The 19,414-nt window shown below is 43.9% G+C and overlaps 1 protein-coding gene across 1 annotated transcript in view; it reads right to left on the bottom strand.

Annotated features, from left to right (window-relative positions):
• The window catches only part of LOC135512085 (ankyrin repeat and fibronectin type-III domain-containing protein 1-like), a 244,991-nt gene that overhangs the window by 10,299 nt on the left and 215,278 nt on the right, over nt 1-19,414 (bottom strand). Inside the window, exons 20-22 of the mRNA XM_064933738.1 lie at nt 16,413-16,587; nt 12,387-12,555; nt 9,754-9,920 (exon numbers count right to left, since the gene is read on the bottom strand). Coding sequence (XP_064789810.1) covers nt 9,754-9,920; nt 12,387-12,555; nt 16,413-16,587 — 511 coding nt within the window. The remainder of the gene's footprint in view (nt 1-9,753; nt 9,921-12,386; nt 12,556-16,412; nt 16,588-19,414) is intronic.

Genomic DNA, 19,414 nt, shown 5'->3' on the forward strand with positions numbered 1-19,414 from the left:
TGTATAGGTGAATGTGTGTTTGTGCAAGTGTGTGTACTGTTGTATATTCCCACACAGTCAAAGGGTTTGTAGCGAATAGAACTATGCATAATGCATATGATTCCTCTACACAGAATCCTGCATTTAATTGGCACCTGATCATATCACAGCAGTCTGGTAAAGAAGCAGTAGTGAATGTATAGACTGTCCCAAATGGCACCCTATTCCCTACACAGTGCTATTTGCTCTGGTCAAAAGTAGTGCACTATATAGGGAATAGGGTGCCATTTGGGATGAATATATAGAATAGAAAGCACATTGTGACCATAACAATGACTGGCTGCACACCAAAGCCCTTCTCCTGCCAGTCTCCCCATGCATGCAGTCTCCAATGTGGTTCCAATCTTATCAGGGGCCCTAGGCCACCGTAACCAAACGTCATTCCTGCTTTCACTCCTCCTATTCCCCCTCTTATTCTTTCCATCACTCCAAACCTCCCCTGGGAGTCAGGGTGTGTGTGTGTGTGTGTGAGAGAGAGAGAGAGAGAGATATAATAATACAGAGAGAGAGACTATAATACAATTTTGTTTCTGGTGTCCTTTGACAGCTCTTTGGTCTTGGCCATAGTGGAGTTTGGAGTGTGACTGTTTGAGGTTGTGGACAGGTGTCTTTTATACTGATAACAAGTTCAAACAGGAGTCATTAATACAGGTAACGAGTGGAGGACAGAGGAGCCTCTTACAGGCCAGAAATCTTGCTTGTTTGTAGGTGACCAAATACTTATTTTCCACCATAATTTGCAAATAAATTCATAAAAAATCCTACAATGTGATTTTCTGGATTTCTTTTCTCATTTTGTCTGTCATAGTTGAAGTGTACCCATTATAAAAATTACAGGCCTCTCTCATCTTTTTAAGTGGGAGAACTTGCACAATTGGTGGCTGACCAAATACTTTTTTGCCCCACTGTATATATATAAAAGAGACTGTGTGTGTCATCTCGTGGTGTCAGTCTCTTTTATATATATATATATGTGTGTGTGTGTCATCCCCTGGCGTCAGTCTCTTTTATATATGTGTGTGTGTGTGTCATCTCGTGGTGTCACACACACACACACACACACACACACACACACACACACACACACACACACACACACACACACACACACACACACACACACACACACACACACACACACATATAAAAGAGACTGACACCAGGGGATGACACACACACACATATATATAAAAGAGACTGACACCACGAGATGACACACACACACACATATAAATATATAAAAGAGAGTGACACCGGGGGATGACTCAGCTGGAAAGAATGCAGTGGATCAGATGGCAGAGAGAGAGAGGGGGGGGGGGGCAGAGAGGGAGACAAAACTGGGAATAATAGAGGATATTCCTCTCTTTCTCCCTATAACCGAATTCCATCACTCTTTTACAGCCAAAGGCAAGAATATTACTTGATATCTCAAATACAGGATATGAAATGTGAGGGTCTTATACTGTATGAGAGGTGGGCTATATTTCAGATAAGAGGGTCTTACATGTTTTACATAATATTTGAGAGGTATATTTAAATATAAGAGTATACTGTATATCCGAGAGGTAAACAGTTCTGCATGAAGAGGGATCAGTGAAAGGATGAATGGTCTGTAAATGGGTATGATAATAATGCATGCTAATCCAGACATTCACTTCTCTGACAGCCAAGAAGCCAGAAGGAACTGGATGCATGTCAACTGCCATTTCACTTTTCTAAGCACCCTGACGAAGGCTTTCATTCTAAAATGCTTGGGCTTTTAATCATTAAAAAGCTTTTTATTGAACTTCCATTGTCCTCATTTCAAGGTATTTCCCTTCATTCCACTTACTTAAATAGTTGATTGCCAATGATTTCTGTAGATTGAGGAAATTCAATCTCAACAGATTGCGTCTAGCCCTAATCAGGAGAGGAAACCCACTATAGCTTCCAGAAAGCTAGCATCCCCAGACTCCTAGCATTCATCAGCACAGCAGTATCATCTCTCTTGAGCACTTGACAGATGATCCAAGTGTCATCCAAGACCTGTGTGTGTGGGTGTGTGAGAGGGAGAGAGTGTAAGACTATTCTGTGTGTGTGTGTGCTCTTGATGCAGCATAATTTCCTGACAGCAAGAGCTCACAAGACGCCTGCAGGGAGCCAGAAGTCATCTCAGAAATGAGTCTTACTGTAAGTGACTGGGAAACTCTCTCTCTCACACACACACACACACACACACACACACACACACACACACACACACACACACACACACACACACACACACACACACACACACACACACACACACACACACACACACACACACACACACACACACACACACACACACACACACACACACACACACACACGACGCCCCTGCCCCTCTCCAGGTAGGCTCCAGCCAGCAGAGAGAGCAGTGGTCCCAGTGAGTCCAAATGATGGTGACAGGTAAGGCGCGCCAGACAAAAGGACTTCCTCCTGAAACAGGAAATTGCCCATTCTGACCAGACATCTTTGGATGCCATTAACCCGCACTGGAGCTAAGGACTGGAGCCAGAGTGGGACGGTATTCAGCGTGAGACGCAGATGAGAACCAGAGGGGGGATCGTATTGGGAGTGATGCGGGACGGTTGGCTGGTTTACGGGCATATTTGTTCCTCTACTATTCCTACTGAAGGGGAGAGGAGATATATAGTATGCAATATTGGCTTTAAGATTATGGATATTTCCTGTATAGTGCACTAGTTTTGACCAGGGCCCATCTGGAATAGGGTGCCATTAGAAAAGCAACTGAGGAAACTGACTGCAGAGGAATGATTCTAGCTTCCCTTCGCTTCAATCAATGAAGCTTACTTAGTCTGAATCCTTAATTGCACCCTATCCCATCTATTCCCCCTATTCACACAGATGCCCCCCTCCACTCTCCTTTGATCCAGGGCAGGGGACCCACTGCTGGGGTCTCTCCCCTACCACCAGGCTGTCGTGGTGCCTGAGAGAGCCAGATGCAGCTGGGTTTGTGGTTCCTTTGGAGGATGAATGACGCAAGCGCACACAGCAGGACAACGTCGGTTTATAGTATATCAATGTGTTGAACTACACAATAGGAACTATACTATACTCAGCTTTGTCTCAGGATGGTAAGTTGGTGGTTGAAGATATCCCTCTAGTGGTGTGGGGGCTGTGCTTTAGCAAAGTGGGTGGGGTTATATCCTTCCTGTTTGGCCCTGTCCGGGGGTGTCCTCGGATGGGGCCACAGTGTCTCCTGACCCCTCCTGTCTCAGCCTCCAGTATTTATGCTGCAGTAGTTTATGTGTCGGGGGGCTGGGGTCAGTTTGTTATATCTGGAGTACTTCTCCTGTCCAATTCGGTGTCCTGTGTGAATCTAAGTGTGCGTTCTCTAATTCTCTCCTTCTCTCTCTCGGAGGACCTGAGCCCTAGGACCATGCCCCAGGACTACCTGACATGATGACTCCTTGCTGTCCCCAGTCCACCTGGCCGTGCAGCTGCTCCAGTTTCAACTGTTCTACCTTATTATTATTCGACCATGCTGGTCATTTATGAACATTTGAACATCTTGGCCATGTTCTGTTATAATCTCCACCCGGCACAGCCCGGAAGAGGACTGGCCTCCCCACATATGCTCTCTCTAATCCTCTTTCTTTCTCTCTCTTGGAGGACCTGAGCCCTAGGACCATGCCCCAGGACTACCTGACATGATGACTCCTTGCTGTCCCCAGTCCACCTGGCCGTGCTGCTGCTCCAGTTTCAACTGTTCTACCTTATTATTATTCTACCATGCTGGTCATTTATGAACATTTGAACATCTTGACCATGTTCTGTTATAATCTCTACCCGGCACAGCCAGAAGAGGACTGGCCACCCCACATAGCCTGGTTCCTCTCTAGGTTTCTTCCTAGGTTTTGGCCTTTCTAGGGAGTTTTTCCTAACCACCATGCTTCTACACCTGCATTGCTTGCTGTTTGGGGTTTTAGGCTGGGTTTCTGTACAGCACTTTGAGATATCAGCTGATGTACGAAGGGCTATATAAATACATTTGATTTGATTTTGATTTGAACTGCACATATTGAGGTTAGCGGTTGGTCCCCTAATTCTCCTCTCAGAGTCCAGATTACCAGAGGCTTCCTTCCAATGTTCAAAAGACGCAGGCCTTACTTAGTCCACTCACTCATTTAGTCAGTTGATGTGAGGGTGATGCCAAATCCAGTGATGAATTGAATAAGATGCACTTCCTCACAATACTAACAGGATGTTTACTGGACTAAACCAGTCTTCGACAACAATACCATAGTAAGGTAACCCCCCCCCCCCGATCATGTAATGGCAAGTCTAAACAAATTGTACAATGAGATGGCTTAACGTCGCCATTTCTGCACAGCCACACACACACGCCGCAGATACACACACACAGGCACGTAAACACAGAGACGCTTTCACGCACCTATACACTCGCAAGTAACAATGCGCACACACATAGAAATGCACGTACGTGCACACACACGCACCCTGACAGGACCTCCCAGTATCTAGACAGACTGTGGTATGACAGGCCAGCACTAAGAGCTTTCAGACAGACGGGCCTCTTTTCACACGCTTTGCCCCTTCACATTGACACTTCACTCTCTCTAATGCAGCCCACATGGCTGAGCTCACATACACACACACAAATGCACAAACACACACAACTATGAGATTTACATGCACACACAGAGGCAGACTCATGCACATACACAGACTGAGAGACAGACATTGGCACTTTTATACAGAGACACATATTCAGACATCCCCACCCACACACACTCTCCCTCTCAGTCATTCATGATTGGTATTATTTTTTCCCCTGTCGCTCTGTCTCGCTCTCCCGAGTACTGTGTAATCTGTGGTTTGGGGGCCACATTTTTCCGTGCCTCTCTGAGCTCAGAACACACACACACTCTCTCTCAGATCACACACACACTCTCAGATCACAGAAACACACTTGTGGTTTTGTGGTTGGTCTCCATTACCAGTAGAGACCATGGTGGTAAAAGCTGGATTAGTTCTTCACAGAGAAAAACACCAGATGGGTTTACTTTCATGCTTTCAACTTTCTGACATGAGAGAGAAGGCTGGGCAGTTATGGAGTTCTTTAACATTAGAAAAACAAGCTATTTAACAGCTAGTACTCGTAGCAGTTAGGCTTTATTACATCAATAAACTGACTCCAATAGGATTATTAGCGCAGTTGTTTCTGCTGTTTCTTAGATATTTGTTGCGTGATAAATATATTTACTGAAAAATGGACAACATAAACGATATGAAAAATAAGCTTTTAAACATTTTCTTTTGATGAATGTGAAAAAAAGGGCTCATGCGTTTGTATTAGAAATAGATACAAATGGTTTATACAGTGAGCTCCAAAAGATTTGGGAGAGTGAAACGTTTTGTTGTTTTGCCTCTGTACTCCAGCACTATGGATAGGAAATGATTACATTTGAGGTTAAAGTGCAGACTGTTAATTTGAGGGTATTTTCATCCATATCGGGGGAACCGTTCAGGAATTACAGCACTTTTTGTACATAGTCCCCCCATTTTAGGGGACCAAATGTATTGGGACAAATTCACTTGTGTGTGTATTAAAGAAGTAGAAAGTTAAGTATTAGTTCTAAAGCATCATAGTTACAGTTGATTATAACAGTTATTAAAGCATCAAATTTATAGTTAGTTCATTAGGGGTAGGCTAGTGGTTAGAGCGTTGGATTGCAAGTTCAAATCCCCGAGCTGACAAGGTACAAATCTGTCGTTCTGCCCATGAACAGGCAGTTAACCCACTGTTCCTAGGCCGTCATTGAAAATAAGAATTTGTTCTTAACTGTCTTGCCTAGATGAGTAAAGGTAAAAAAAAATATATATCTTTTTGAACTATTTGAAATAAGTAGATTTCTCTGTAGTAATGGGGCAAACAAAATGGTCACAAATCAAATCAAGTCAAATTTATTTATATAGCCCTTCGTACATCAACTGATATCTCAAAGTGCTGTACAGAAACCCAGCCTAAAACCCCAAACAGCAAGCAATGCAGGTGTAGAAGCACGGTGGCTAGGAAAAACTCCCTAGAAAGGCCAAAACCTAGGAAGAAACCTAGAGAGGAACCAGGCTTTGTCGGGTGGCCAGCCCTCTTCTGGCTGTGCCGGGTGGAGATTATAACAGAACATGGCCAAGATGTTCAAATGTTCATAAATGACCAGCATGGTCCAATAATAAAAATCACAGGCAGAACAGTTGAAACTGGAGGTGGACTGGGGACAGCAAGGAGTCATCATGTCAGGTAGTCCTGAGGCATGGTCCTAGGGCTCAGGTCCTCCGAGAGAAAGAGAGAATTAGAGAGAACATACTTAAATTCACACAGGACACCGGATAGGACAGGAGAAGTACTCCAGATATAACAAACTGACCCTAGCCCCCCGACACAAACTACTGCAGCATAAATACTGGAGGCTCAGACAGAAACTAATCTGTGCTCAGTTTATTCACTATGGTATCCAGAGGCTGCAGTACGGGTAGCGGCAGGGTATCCTAGTGGTTAGAGTGTTGGACTAGTAACAGAAAGGTTGAAAGTTCAAATCCCTGAGCTGACAAGGTACAAATCTGTTGTTCTGCCCCTGAACAGGCATTTAACCCACTGTTCCTAGGCCATCATTGAAAATAAGAATTTGTTCTTAACTGACTTGCCTAGTTGAATAAAGGTAAAATAATCATTAAAACAATTATTATCTGGGTGATTTCTTTCTTCTCCTATTTTACTAAAATAGTCTGAGCTTCACGTGTCTCACCCGACAGCATGAGGTGGGCACCTGAAACTGAAAACATGACTCTACAGTAGGCATAAACTAGTCGTTTTTTTAAGAGGCTTCCAATTACAGTTAATAACTTTTCAGCATTTTACCCATAATTCAGTGCAATCCACAGCATTCATTCTGTAAAACAAGGTGCATTATACAGTGTTTTGCTGTTAAAGTAGGCCATATGTAAACTGTGTGACGGTTCACTGGAATACACACAGTTATATGTGATAATATATTTCAGATATCTAACTTGGAAAAGTAAAGTCACTTTACTGTATGCATCTTCTGCTTTCAAGTCTGTCCATTTACGAGAGCGTCAATTCAATCAGTACGGTGTGAAATACAGTGAGCTCCAAAAGTATTTTAGTTGTTTTGGCACTGTACTCCAGCATTATACAATGACTACTGTCATACTGTCAGCTTTAATTTGAAGGTATTTTCATCCATATCGGGTGAACCGGGTAGAAATTATAGCATTTTTTGTACATAGTATTGGGACAAATTCAAGTAGTAAAAAGTAAAGTATTTGGTCCCATATTCATAGCACGCAATGACTACATCAAACTTGTGACTCTACAAATTTGTTGGATGCATTTGCTGTTTGTTTTGGTTGTGTTTCAGATTACTTTTATGTTAAATAAAAATAGAATATGTTTCTGAACATGTCTACATTAATGTGGATGCTACCATGGTTATGGATAGTGAATTGTGAATGATGATGAGTTGAGAAATTTAAAGACGCACAAACGTCATACCGCCAAGACATGCAAACCTCTCACCATTACAATAACAGTGGAGATTAGGATTTTTTGGGTGGGTATGATATTTATGCCTCTAACTTTGTCACTCATCATTATTCACAATTCATTCAGGATTATCCATAATCATGGTAGCATTCACATGAATGTATAAGTGTATCCAAACATATTATATTCTTATTTACAATATAAGTGACTCCAAAATGACACAATACGTTATTTACCATTGATATCTGTTGGGTACAAAATCATCTGAAACACAACCAAAACAAACAGCAAATGCATATGACCCATATTACCGGCGCAACATTCTTTCATATTTTCTTACACTGTTAAAACTTGTTGTTGTTTTTACAGTATTATACAATAAAACTAACAGCAATGTACCCTAATAAGTATTTACAGTAAATTGTCATAACTCCCAATGCACTCTGGGTGATTTTAGGGGTAATTGGTCAATTATGTAGTAAATTCCAATGAAACCATGTTTTAACAGCACAGTCGTGGCCAAAAGTTTTGAGAATGACACAAATATACATTTTCACAAAGTCTGCTGCCTCAATTTGTATGATGGCAATTTGCATATACTTCAAAATGTTATGACGAGTGATCAGAGGAATTTCAATTGATTGCAAAGTCCCTCTTTGCCATGCAAATGAACTGAATCTCCCCAAAACTGCTTAGGGTCATTGTCCATTTGAAAGATCCATTTATGACCAAGCTTTAACTTCCTGACTAATGTCTTGAGATGTTCCTTCAATATATCAATTTTCCTCCCTCATGATGCCATCTATTTTGTGAAGTGCACAGGTCCCTCCTGCACAGCAAAGCACCCCCACAACATGATGGTGCCACCCCCGTGCTTCATGGTTAGGATGGTGGTCTTCAGCTTGCAAGCCTCCCTCTTTCTCCTCCAAACATAATGATGGTCATTATGGCAAACAGTTCTATTTTTGTTTCATCAGACCAGAGGACATTTCTCCAAAAATTACGATCTTTGTCCCCATGTGCAGTTGCAAACCGTAGTCTGGCTTTTTTTATGGCGGTTTTGGAGCAGTGGCTTCTTCCTTGCTGAGCGGCCTTTCAGGTTGTGTCGATATAGGACTCTTTAACTGTGGATATAGATACTTTTGTACCCGTTTCCTCCAGCATCTTCACAAGGTCCTTTGCTGTTGTTCTGGGATTGATTTGCACTTTTCGCACCAAAGTACGTTCATCTCTAGGACAGAACGTGTCTCCTTCCATGCGAGGTCCCATGGTGTTTATACTTGCGTATTATTGTTTGTACAGATGAACGTGGTACCTTCAGGCGTTTAGAAATTGTTCCCAAGGATGAACCAGACTTGTGGAGGTCTACAACTGTTTTTCTGAGGTCTTGGCTGATTATTTTTAATTTTCCCATGATGTCAAGCAAAGAGGCACAGAGTATGAAGGTAGGCCTTGAAATACATTCACAGGTACACCTCCAATTGAATCAAATGATGTCAAATAGCCTGTCAGAAGCTTCTAACGCCATGACATAATTTTCTGGAATTTTCCAAGCTGTTTAAAGGCACAGTCAACTTAGTGTATGTAAACCTCTGACCCACTGGAATTGAAGTGAAATAATCTGTCTGTAAACAATTTTTGGAAAAATCACTTGTGTCATGCACAAAGTAGATGTCCTAACCAATTTGCTAAAATTATAGTTTGTTAACAATAAATTTGTGGAGTGATTGAAAAACAAGTTTACATATATATATATATATATATTTGATATGCCGTAATATGAAAACACATTACCTAGTAGCAAATCCCAAGCAATTACAGTAAAATACTGTACCCTGCCTCCCTTCAATTAATTTAATTCATTCCTTACAATTACCGTAAAAATATTACAGTAACATGCTGTACTGTACATTTACAGCATTATACTTGCAGCAGAGTTGCCAGCAAACTACTGCAATTATATAATACAGCTGTGTTGCTGTAATTATTACAGTAGGCCTATTTACAGTATAATGCTGTATTGTATAATACAACACTGTTTTTCTTACTGTTAAACATGTGACAGCATCTACAGCATTTAGCTGGAAACTCTGCTGCCAGTTTCATGCTGTACATTTACAGGGACAGTTATATCTCCCTACCTGTATATAGTCCAGTATATGTTGGTGTCTCTGTTTGGCAGTGGCAACCTCTGTGTCCATTATGGCCTCTCGCAGTGCCTGCTGGGTAATAAGTGCATCCAGGTCCAAGACAGATGACATGCGGCAGTACAGACTGATGCACTTCTCCTTGTAGGCACTGAAATGGACTGGAGAGAGACAACACATATATAGACCAATGAACTTCTTATTCGCACAGAAGTGGGCAAATATACAGTATATCAGAACTAAAGACTAAATCACTTCTTATAGGCACAGACATGGACTGGATAGAGATACATACCGTGTTAATACTGTATAACGAGACGGACATTGAGTGTACAAAACAATAGGAACACCTTCCTAATATTGAGTTGCACCCCCTTTACGCTCAGAGCAGCCTCAATTCATAGGGGCATGGACTACAAGCATTTGTTAGTTATGTCAATTTGGCTTTATGTCCTTTGGGTGGTGGACCATTCTTGATACACACAGGAAACTGTTGAGCATGAAAAACCCAGCAGTGTTGTAGTTCTTTAATCCTTTGTCTTGCCCATTCACCCTCTTAATGGCACACATACACAATCCATGCCTCAATTGTCTCAAGGCTTCAAAATCCTTCTTTAACATGCCTCCTCCCCTTCATCTACACTGATTGAAGTGGATTTAACAGGTGACAACTGATCATAGCTTTCACCTCGATTTACCTGGTCAGTCTGTGTCATGGAAAGACCAGGTGTTTTCATGAACTTCTTCATATTCGCACAGAAGTGGATTAAAGAGACAAATATATATAAGAAAATACAATATATAGACTAGTTAACTTCTTATACGCACGGAAGTGGACTGGCGAGATTGTTATAATTGTGTTATTAAATCCTTGTTGTGCATTTTATTCTGCATTTGTAAACAGAGCACCCTTGTAAAACACATCAGTCTCAATGGGACTTGCCTGAAAAAATAAAGGTTTGATCAAATAAATAACTATACGTTAATATATGTTAACAGCATATAGCAGGTGTATAACAGGTGTATAACAAGACATTCAGTGACTGATGAACGTGTCTTTGTATTCACAGCACTACTATTCTCTGGGGCTCGTCACTCTGAGAGGGGGTCAAAGGTCAGATCAGCATGGCGCTGCTCTGGAGCCCTCAGAGAGACTGATTTAATGTGTGGCCCTACGGACCAGAGGAAAAGAGAGGAATCTACAACCACTGATCTAACACAGAGGCTAACAGAGAGAAACAAAGCGAGAGAGAGAAGAACAGAGGCTAACAGAGAGAAACAGAGTGAGAGAGAGAAGAACAGAGGCTAATAGAGAGAAACAGAGCGAGAGAGAGAAGAACAGAGGCTAAGAGAGAAACAGAGCGAGAGAGAGAAGAACAGAGGCTAATAGAGAGAAACAGAGCGAGAGAGAGAAGAACAGAGGCTAAGAGAGAAACAGAGCGAGAGAGAGAAGAACAGAGGCTAACAGAGAGAAGGAGAGGAATGGAGAGAGGAACAGAGAGCGAGAAAGAGAGAGAAGGGCCAACAGAGAAAGAGAACAAAATAATCTCTCACTCATTCAAGGGAGCGTGAGGGAGAAAGAGAGAGATGTACACAGGGATAGAGGAGGGAGACATGGGAGAAAGAGAGAGATGTACACAGGGATAGAGGAGGGAGAGATGGGAGAAAGAGAGAGATTTACACAGGGATAGAGGAGGGAGAGATGGGAGAAAGAGAGAGAGATGTGCACAGGGATAGAGGAGGGAGAGATGTACACAGGGATAGAGGAGGGAGAGATGGGAGAAAGAGAGAGAGATGTACACAGGGATAGAGGAGGGAGAGATGTACACAGGGATAGAGGAGGGAGAGATGTACACAGGAATAGAGGAGGGAGAGATGAGAGAAAGAGAGAGAGATGTACACAGGGATAGAGGAGGGAGAGATGTACACAGGGATAGAGGAGGGAGAGATGTACACAGGGATAGAGGAGGGCGAGATGAGAGAAAGAGAGAGAGATGTACACAGGGATAGAGGAGGGAGAGATGAGAGAAAGAGAGAGAGATGTACACAGGGATAGAGGAGGGAGAGATGTACACAGGGATAGAGGAGGGAGAGATGGGAGAAAGAGCGAGAGATGTACACAGGGATAGAGGAGGGAGAGATGTACACAGGGATAGAGGAGGGAGAGGTGGGAGAAAGAAAGAAATGTACACAGGAATAGAGGAGGGAGAGATGTACACAGGGATAGAGGAGGGAGAGATGTACACAGGGATAGAGGAGGGAGAGATGTACACAGGGATAGAGGAGGGAGAGATGGGAGAAAGAGAGAGATGTACACATGGATAGAGGAGGGAGAGATGTACACAGGGATAGAGGAGGGAGAGATGTACACAGGGATAGAGGAGGGAGAGATGTACACAGGGATAGAGGAGGGAGAGATGGGAGAAAGAGAGAGATGTACACATGGATAGAGGAGGGAGAGATGTACACAGGGATAGAGGAGGGAGAGATGGGAGAAAGAGAGAGATGTACACAGGGATAGAGGAGGGAGAGATGTACACAGGGATAGAGGAGGGAGAGATGGGAGAAAGTAGATGTTCCAACAAGATGAGGGGCTTAATAGAAGGCCGTGGTCAGTGTAGACGTACCCAGCTCAAACATTTGTAGAGGGAGGTTGAGAAAGCCGGAGTGGGGAGTGTAGGGGTTGCTCTGTCCGGGAGCTGTACACACATCTTCAGCCGCCGGCAGCAGCAGCAGAAAGGAAACATTATGACCCAACTCCAACACCTCGTGAGTGTAGATACGGAAGTGCTTGGCCTGCAACCAGACATGAACACAGTAAGAATATGAACAGGGGCAAAGATGGACACATACAGCCGGGCACGCACACATAAACACACACCCACGCGCACACACACACCCACCCAATCACACAGGCAGGGACACAGGCAGGGACACACACATTCACTAAGGCACAAACGACATGGCATGACTCATTGAACCCACATTCCAACTCGCCCATCTAAGTGTCTTGGTAAATGTTCGCCATGCCTTGTATTTCCCCTTTATCTCTAAAGTAATGGAATACTTTGAAAGTGAGATGTGATAGACAATTCTGTCTGTCCAGTTCTTCTTAGAACATAAACAACATAATGTTGTGTTCTTCAGGAATGTCAGTATCAGAGTGCTGAGGCTAGCTATGTGGCGGTGCCTCCGTCTGGAAAATGACACCCTATTCCCTATTTTATTTTATTTTATTTCACCTTTATTTAACCAGGTAGGCAAGTTGAGAACAAGTTCTCATTTACAATTGCGACCTGGCCAGGATAAAGCAAAGCAGTTCGACACATACAACGACAGAGTTACACATGGAGTAAAACAAACATACAGTCAATAATACAGTATAAACAAGTCTATATACGATGTGAGCAAATGAGGTGAGATAAGGGAGGTAAAGGCAAAAAAAGGCCATGGTGGCAAAGTAAATACAATATAGCAAGTAAAACACTGGAATGGTAGATTTGCAATGGAAGAATGTGCAAAGTAGAAATAAAAATAATGGGGTGCAAAGGAGCAAAATAAATAAATAAATTAAATACAGTAGGGAAAGGAGGTAGTTGTTTGGGCTACAATATAGGTGGGCTATGTACAGGTGCAGTAATCTGTGAGCTGCTCTGACAGTTGGTGCTTAAAGCTAGTGAGGGAGATAAGTGTTTCCAGTTTCAGAGATTTTTGTAGTTCGTTCCAGTCATTGGCAGCAGAGAACTGGAAGGAGAGGCGGCCAAAGAAAGAATTGGTTTTGGGGGTGACTAGAGAGATATACCTGCTGGAGCGTGTGCTACAGGTGGGAGATGCTATGGTGACCAGCGAGCTGAGATAAGGGGGGACTTTACCCAGCAGGGTCTTGTAGATGACATGGAGCCAGTGGGTTTGGCGACGAGTATGAAGCGAGGGCCAGCCAACGAGAGCGTACAGGTCGCAATGGTGGGTAGTATATGGGGCTTTGGTGACAAAACGGATTGCACTGTGATAGACTGCATCCTATTTGTTGAGTAGGGTATTGGAGGCTATTTTGTAAATGACATCGCCAAAGTCGAGGATTGGTAGGATGGTCAGTTTTACAAGGGTATGTTTGGCAGCATGAGTGAAGGATGCTTTGTTGCGAAATAGGAAGCCAATTCTAGATTTAACTTTGGATTGGAGATGTTTGATATGGGTCTGGAAGGAGAGTTTACAGTCTAACCAGACACCTAAGTATGTGTAGTTGTCCACGTATTCTCAGTCAGAGCCGTCCAGAGTAGTGATGTTGGATAGGTGGGCAGGTGCGGGTAGCGATCGGTTGAAGAGCATGCATTTAGTTTTACTTGTATTTAAGAGCAATTGGAGGCCACGGAAGGAGAGTTGTATGGCATTGAAGCTTGCCTGGAGGGTTGTTAACAGTGTCCAAAGAAGGGCCAGAAGTATACAGAATGGTGTCGTCTGCGTAGAGGTGGATCAGAGACTCACCAGCAGCAAGAGCGACCTCATTGATGTATACAGAGAAGAGAGTTGGTCCAAGAATTGAACCCTGTGGCACTCCCATAGAGACTGCCAGAGGTTAAGCCAGCAGACCCTCCGATTTGACACACTGAACTCTATCAGAGAAGTAGTTGGTGAATCAGGCGAGGCAATCATTTGAGAAACCAAGGCTGTCGAGTCTGCCGATGAGGATGTGGTGATTGACAGAGTCGATAGCCTTGGCCAGATCAATGAACACGGCTGCACAGTAATGTTTCTTATCGATGGCGGTTAAGATATCATTTAGGGCCTTGAGCGTGGTTGAGGTGCACCCATGACCAGCTCTGAAACCAGATTGCATAGCAGAGAAGTTATGGTGAGATTTGAAATGGTCGGTAATCTGTTTGTTGACTTGGCTTTCGAAGACCTTAGAAAGGCATGGTAGGATAGATATAGGTCTGTAGCAGTTTGGGTCAAGAGTGTCCCCCCCTTTGAAGAGGGGGATGACCGCAGCTGCTTTCCAATCTTTGGGGATCTCAGACGAAACGAAAGAGAGGTTGAAAAGGCTAGTAATAGGGGTGGCAACAATTTCGGCAGATAATTTTAGAAAGAAAGGGTCCAGATTGTCTAGCCCGGCTGATTTGTAGGGGTCCAGATTTTGCAGCTCTTTCAGAACATCAGCTGAACGGAATTGGGAGAAGGAGAAATGGGGAAGGCTTGGGCGAGTTGCTGTGGGGTGTGCAGTGCTGTTGACCGAGGTAGGAGTAGCCAGGTGGAAAGCATGGCCAGCCCTAGAAAAATGCTTATTGAAATTCTCAATTATGGTGGATTTATCAGTGGTGACAGTGTTTCCTATCTTCAGTGCAGTGGTCAGCTGGGAGGAGGTGTTCAGGCCATCGGTAGCAAGCTAGCATAGGATGGACGTCTGTTATTAGCCACCTCTTGCGTTCCGTCAGTAGATTAGTGGGGTTCCGTGTGGTAGAGGGGATTAATCCAAATCACACAACAACAACAAAAATAAAAACAATAGATATAGTTAGAGGCCCAAGAAGAAAAAAAACTAAAAAATAAAAAATAAAATAAATAAATAAATTGTCCGATTGTCTATTCAGATAGCAGCCGATAAGACAGCTAACGGTTAGCAGGCCGCAGATGGGCGTTCAGGTAACGTCGCGACGGAGGAGCCAGCCGGATAACTCCTTCGGGTAGATAACGTCGGCAGTCCAGTTGTGAAGGCCCGGTGGGGCTCCGAGTAGGCAGTAAAACGGGTCCGGATAGGTGACTGCAGCCCAGGAGTGATTGATGGAACTCTTCAGCTGGCTAGCTCCGGAATAATTGATGTTTGCTCCGGAATCGACGAAAGCTAGCTTCTGACCTAGCTTCTGATTAGCTTCTGGATTAGCTTCTGGCTAGCTCCTGGCTAGCTCCTGGCTAGTTTCTGGCTAGCTTCTTGGAGTTTCTGGCTAGCTTCTTGGAGGATTCTTGGAGGATTACAGATTTGAGGTAAATAATACTTTTTTATAAATATAAATTGGTGAGGCGGGTTGCAGGAGTGTTTTGAAGATGAGTTTATGGAAAAAAAAAGAAAAAGAAAATGTATGAAAAAAGTTGTAAATATATATATACGGGACACGACAAGACGAGGACAAAAGACGTCTGAACTGCTATGCCATCTTGGATAAGTATGTAGTGCACTACTTGTAAACAGGGCTCATATGGCTCTATATAGGAAATAGGGTGCCATTTTTTTGATGCAGACACCACCACATCGCTAGCCTCAGCATTCTGATACTAACATTCCTGAAGAACACAACTATGTTGTTTATTTTTCGTGACACCCACAATAACATCTGCTAAACACACGTATGTGACAAATACATTTGATTTGAAGACACTCAGGGAGATAGATGGCTTTCAGAGCCCAGCTGATTTGTGTTATAAAACAACTCTGAGTAAAGAGAGGAGTGTTCAGAGGTAGAGAGAAGATAAAAGATCAAACAGAAACTATAAACTTAATAGAGAGGCTCACGTCAAGACCATCAACCATCCAATATGGCTCCTGTCAGAGAAGGACCTGATGAGAGATGGGTTTTATGTGCCTGGCACAGAGCTACTGTAGAGACAGATTGGTGTGTGTGTGAGTGTGAGTGTATATATGTGCATTCCTGTGTGTGTACCTGGTGCAGAGGTAGGTTGATGAGTTTGAGCAGGGCCTTGAGGGAAGTCTGTAGCTCGTAGTAGAGGAGCGGTGTGTTACTGTCTGTTGTTTGATCTGCTCCCTCTCTCTCTCCCGCCGGTCTCTCCTCTCCATCCTCTAGGGTTGACAGTCTCTGAAGCCAGTCCCACTCCTCCCTGAGAGAGAGAAAAAGAGAGGGAAGAAAGAGAGAAAGAAGAGAAACACCTAATGTAAGCAGGAATAAGATCATAGGTTCCAAGTTGTTGTGATGGCTCTGTGTCGGAGCATAGCACTGAGCCGCACAATAGTAACAGAGTAAAGGGCTGTGACTCTGAAGGCTGATGCCGCTGAAAACATTACGATGCACCAATAGAGTATCACTATGTCCATCGGTCTGTTTATGTGTGTGTGTGTGTGTGGATCGTTGTTTTGCTCCGGGGAATTTCTCTGTACGTGGGCTCTCCCTCGGACCCCCACTGTGCTCTGTGGTGCAGTCTGTGGAAAGACCTAGTAAATCACATCTTCCACTGCCCCTGGACGTGTGTGTGTATACTTCCTTGCCAGCAACAGTGAGTGTATGTCTGCCTGTCTATATTCCTCTTTACCTGAAACTTATGTGAAGTCCTCTTCCAAAGTGCGAGTGTGTGTGTAACTGGCCCAGTGGGTGTATATACTGTATAATACTCCCTGTGTCAAGCTAACCACTGAGGTCACCTCTACCACCTCAGACCAATGTCAACAAACAACTCATTTACACAACTAACACAAACACACGCACCAACGCACAGAGAACACACACGCACACCTACACACACCCATACACATCTCTGTTTCACCTGTAGAGAGAAACTCAACACATCTATCTCACTTCTATCCACATAGAACTTTCTCTCCTCTCCCTTCATCCCTCTCTTTCTCTCCTCTCCCTTCATCCCTCTCTTTCTCTCCTCTCTCATCATCCGTCTCTTTCTCTCCTCTCATCCCTCTCTTTCTCTCCTCTCCCCTCATCCCTCTCTTTCTCTCCTCTCTCCTCATCCCTCTCTTTCTCTCCTCTCTCCTCATCCATCTCTTTCTCTCCTCTCCCCTCATCCCTCTCTTTCGCTCCTCAACTGACCATGGGTACAACACTCTCCAGTTTCTCTACATCTACCAACAGCCAAAGCTCCCATGTATTTCCATGATCTGTAGATGAAAATACATGAGGCTTTGGCACAGTGTCTGTAGCATAATATTATACTGTCAGATCCAAATACACACTGCTGCCCTTCTAGTGTCTGCCTCTCTGTCTCACACACTAACACCAGGGAGGGATAGTGAGAGAGACAGTGAAATAGAGAGAATAAACAGACAGAAAGAGAGAGAGAGAAGGATGAGAGAAAGTCTGTCTGACTGCAGTGTTTTCTTGAGATGAAGGGGAAAAACGCAGTCCAATGTTTCCCTTTGTTTCTCACTTCCCACTGTATCTAGGACCGCAGCACAGCTAACTAGGACCGCAGCACAGGTGACTAGGACCACAGCACAGCTAACTAGGACCACAGCACAGCTAACTAGGACCGCAGCACAGCTAACTAGGACCACAGCACAGCTAACTAGGACCGCAGCACAGCTAACTAGGACCGCAGCACAGGTGACTAGGACCGCAGCACAGCTAACTAGGACCACAGCACAGGTGACTAGGACCACAGCACAGCTAACTAGGACCGCAGCACAGCTAACTAGGACCACAGCACAGCTAACTAGGACCGCAGCACAGGTGACTAGGACCGCAGCACAGCTAACTAGGACCACAGCACAGCTAACTAGGACCGCAGCACAGGTGACTAGGACCACAGCACAGCTAACTAGGACCACAGCACAGCTAACTAGGACCGCAGCACAGCTAACTAGGACCACAGCACAGCTAACTAGGACCGCAGCACAGCTAACTAGGACCGCAGCACAGGTGACTAGGACCGCAGCACAGCTAACTAGGACCGCAGCACAGGTGACTAGGACCGCAGCACAGCTAACTAGGACCACAACACAGGTAACTAGGACTGCAGCACAGCTAACTAGGACAGCAACACAGCTAACTAGGGCCACAGCACAGGTGACTAGGAGCGCAGCACAGCTAGCTAGGACCGCTGTTAAAACAGCCAGCTTCAGTCAGCTGATTCTAGCCACCCTTTATGGCTAGTTCTAGTCGGGCAGCTTAGTCTCATATTCAGAGGACCCCCACTTTTGTTAGTGTCTTTTTGGTCAAGGTCACGCCAAATACTTATCATCACATCTCATTTAGCCTATCAGCAGCCTTGATTCCCGGGACTTCTGTTTCAGTTAGTCTGTGACACCAGCACACTGTGTGGTCAGAAAAGTGCTTTCCCCATCCCGATGAGCACTTCCTGTAAAGGAGTGTGTAACTGGCTGCAGGGAAGCAGAAATGCGTCGCAAACGGAGCCCTTTATTGAGACGAACGCAATATTGACTTGGTCTTTTACCAAATTGGGTTATATTCTGTATACCACCCCTACCTTGTCACACAACACAACTGATGGCTCAAACGCAATTAGAAAGGAAACAAATGAACATTTAACAAGGCACACCTGTTCATTGAAATGCATTCCAGGTGACTACCTCATGAAACTGGTTGAGAGAATGCCAAGAGTGTGCAAAGCTGTCATCAAGGTAAAGGGTGGCTACTTTGAAGAATCTAAAATAAATTTTGATTTGTTTAACCGTTTTTGGTTACTACATGATTCCATATGTGTTATTTCATTGTTTAGATGTCTTCACGATTATTCTACAATGTGGAAAATAGTAAAAATAAAGAAAAACCCTTGAATGAGTAAGGGTTGTCCAAACTTTTGACTGGTACTGTATACGACTCACACTCATTGTAATTATATTGTATACATTTCATCATTACTCTTATGTTTATTTGAGCACATTTGCCTGAGTTTCATGTGTACAAGTCCAAAAGGCTGTTTCGCCTCTTGACATGTGACTAGGCCTTGTGCTTTCTGT

The sequence above is a fragment of the Oncorhynchus masou genome, chromosome 24, assembly GCF_036934945.1.
Source record: "Oncorhynchus masou masou isolate Uvic2021 chromosome 24, UVic_Omas_1.1, whole genome shotgun sequence".
NCBI classification, from domain to species: domain Eukaryota; kingdom Metazoa; phylum Chordata; class Actinopteri; order Salmoniformes; family Salmonidae; genus Oncorhynchus; species Oncorhynchus masou.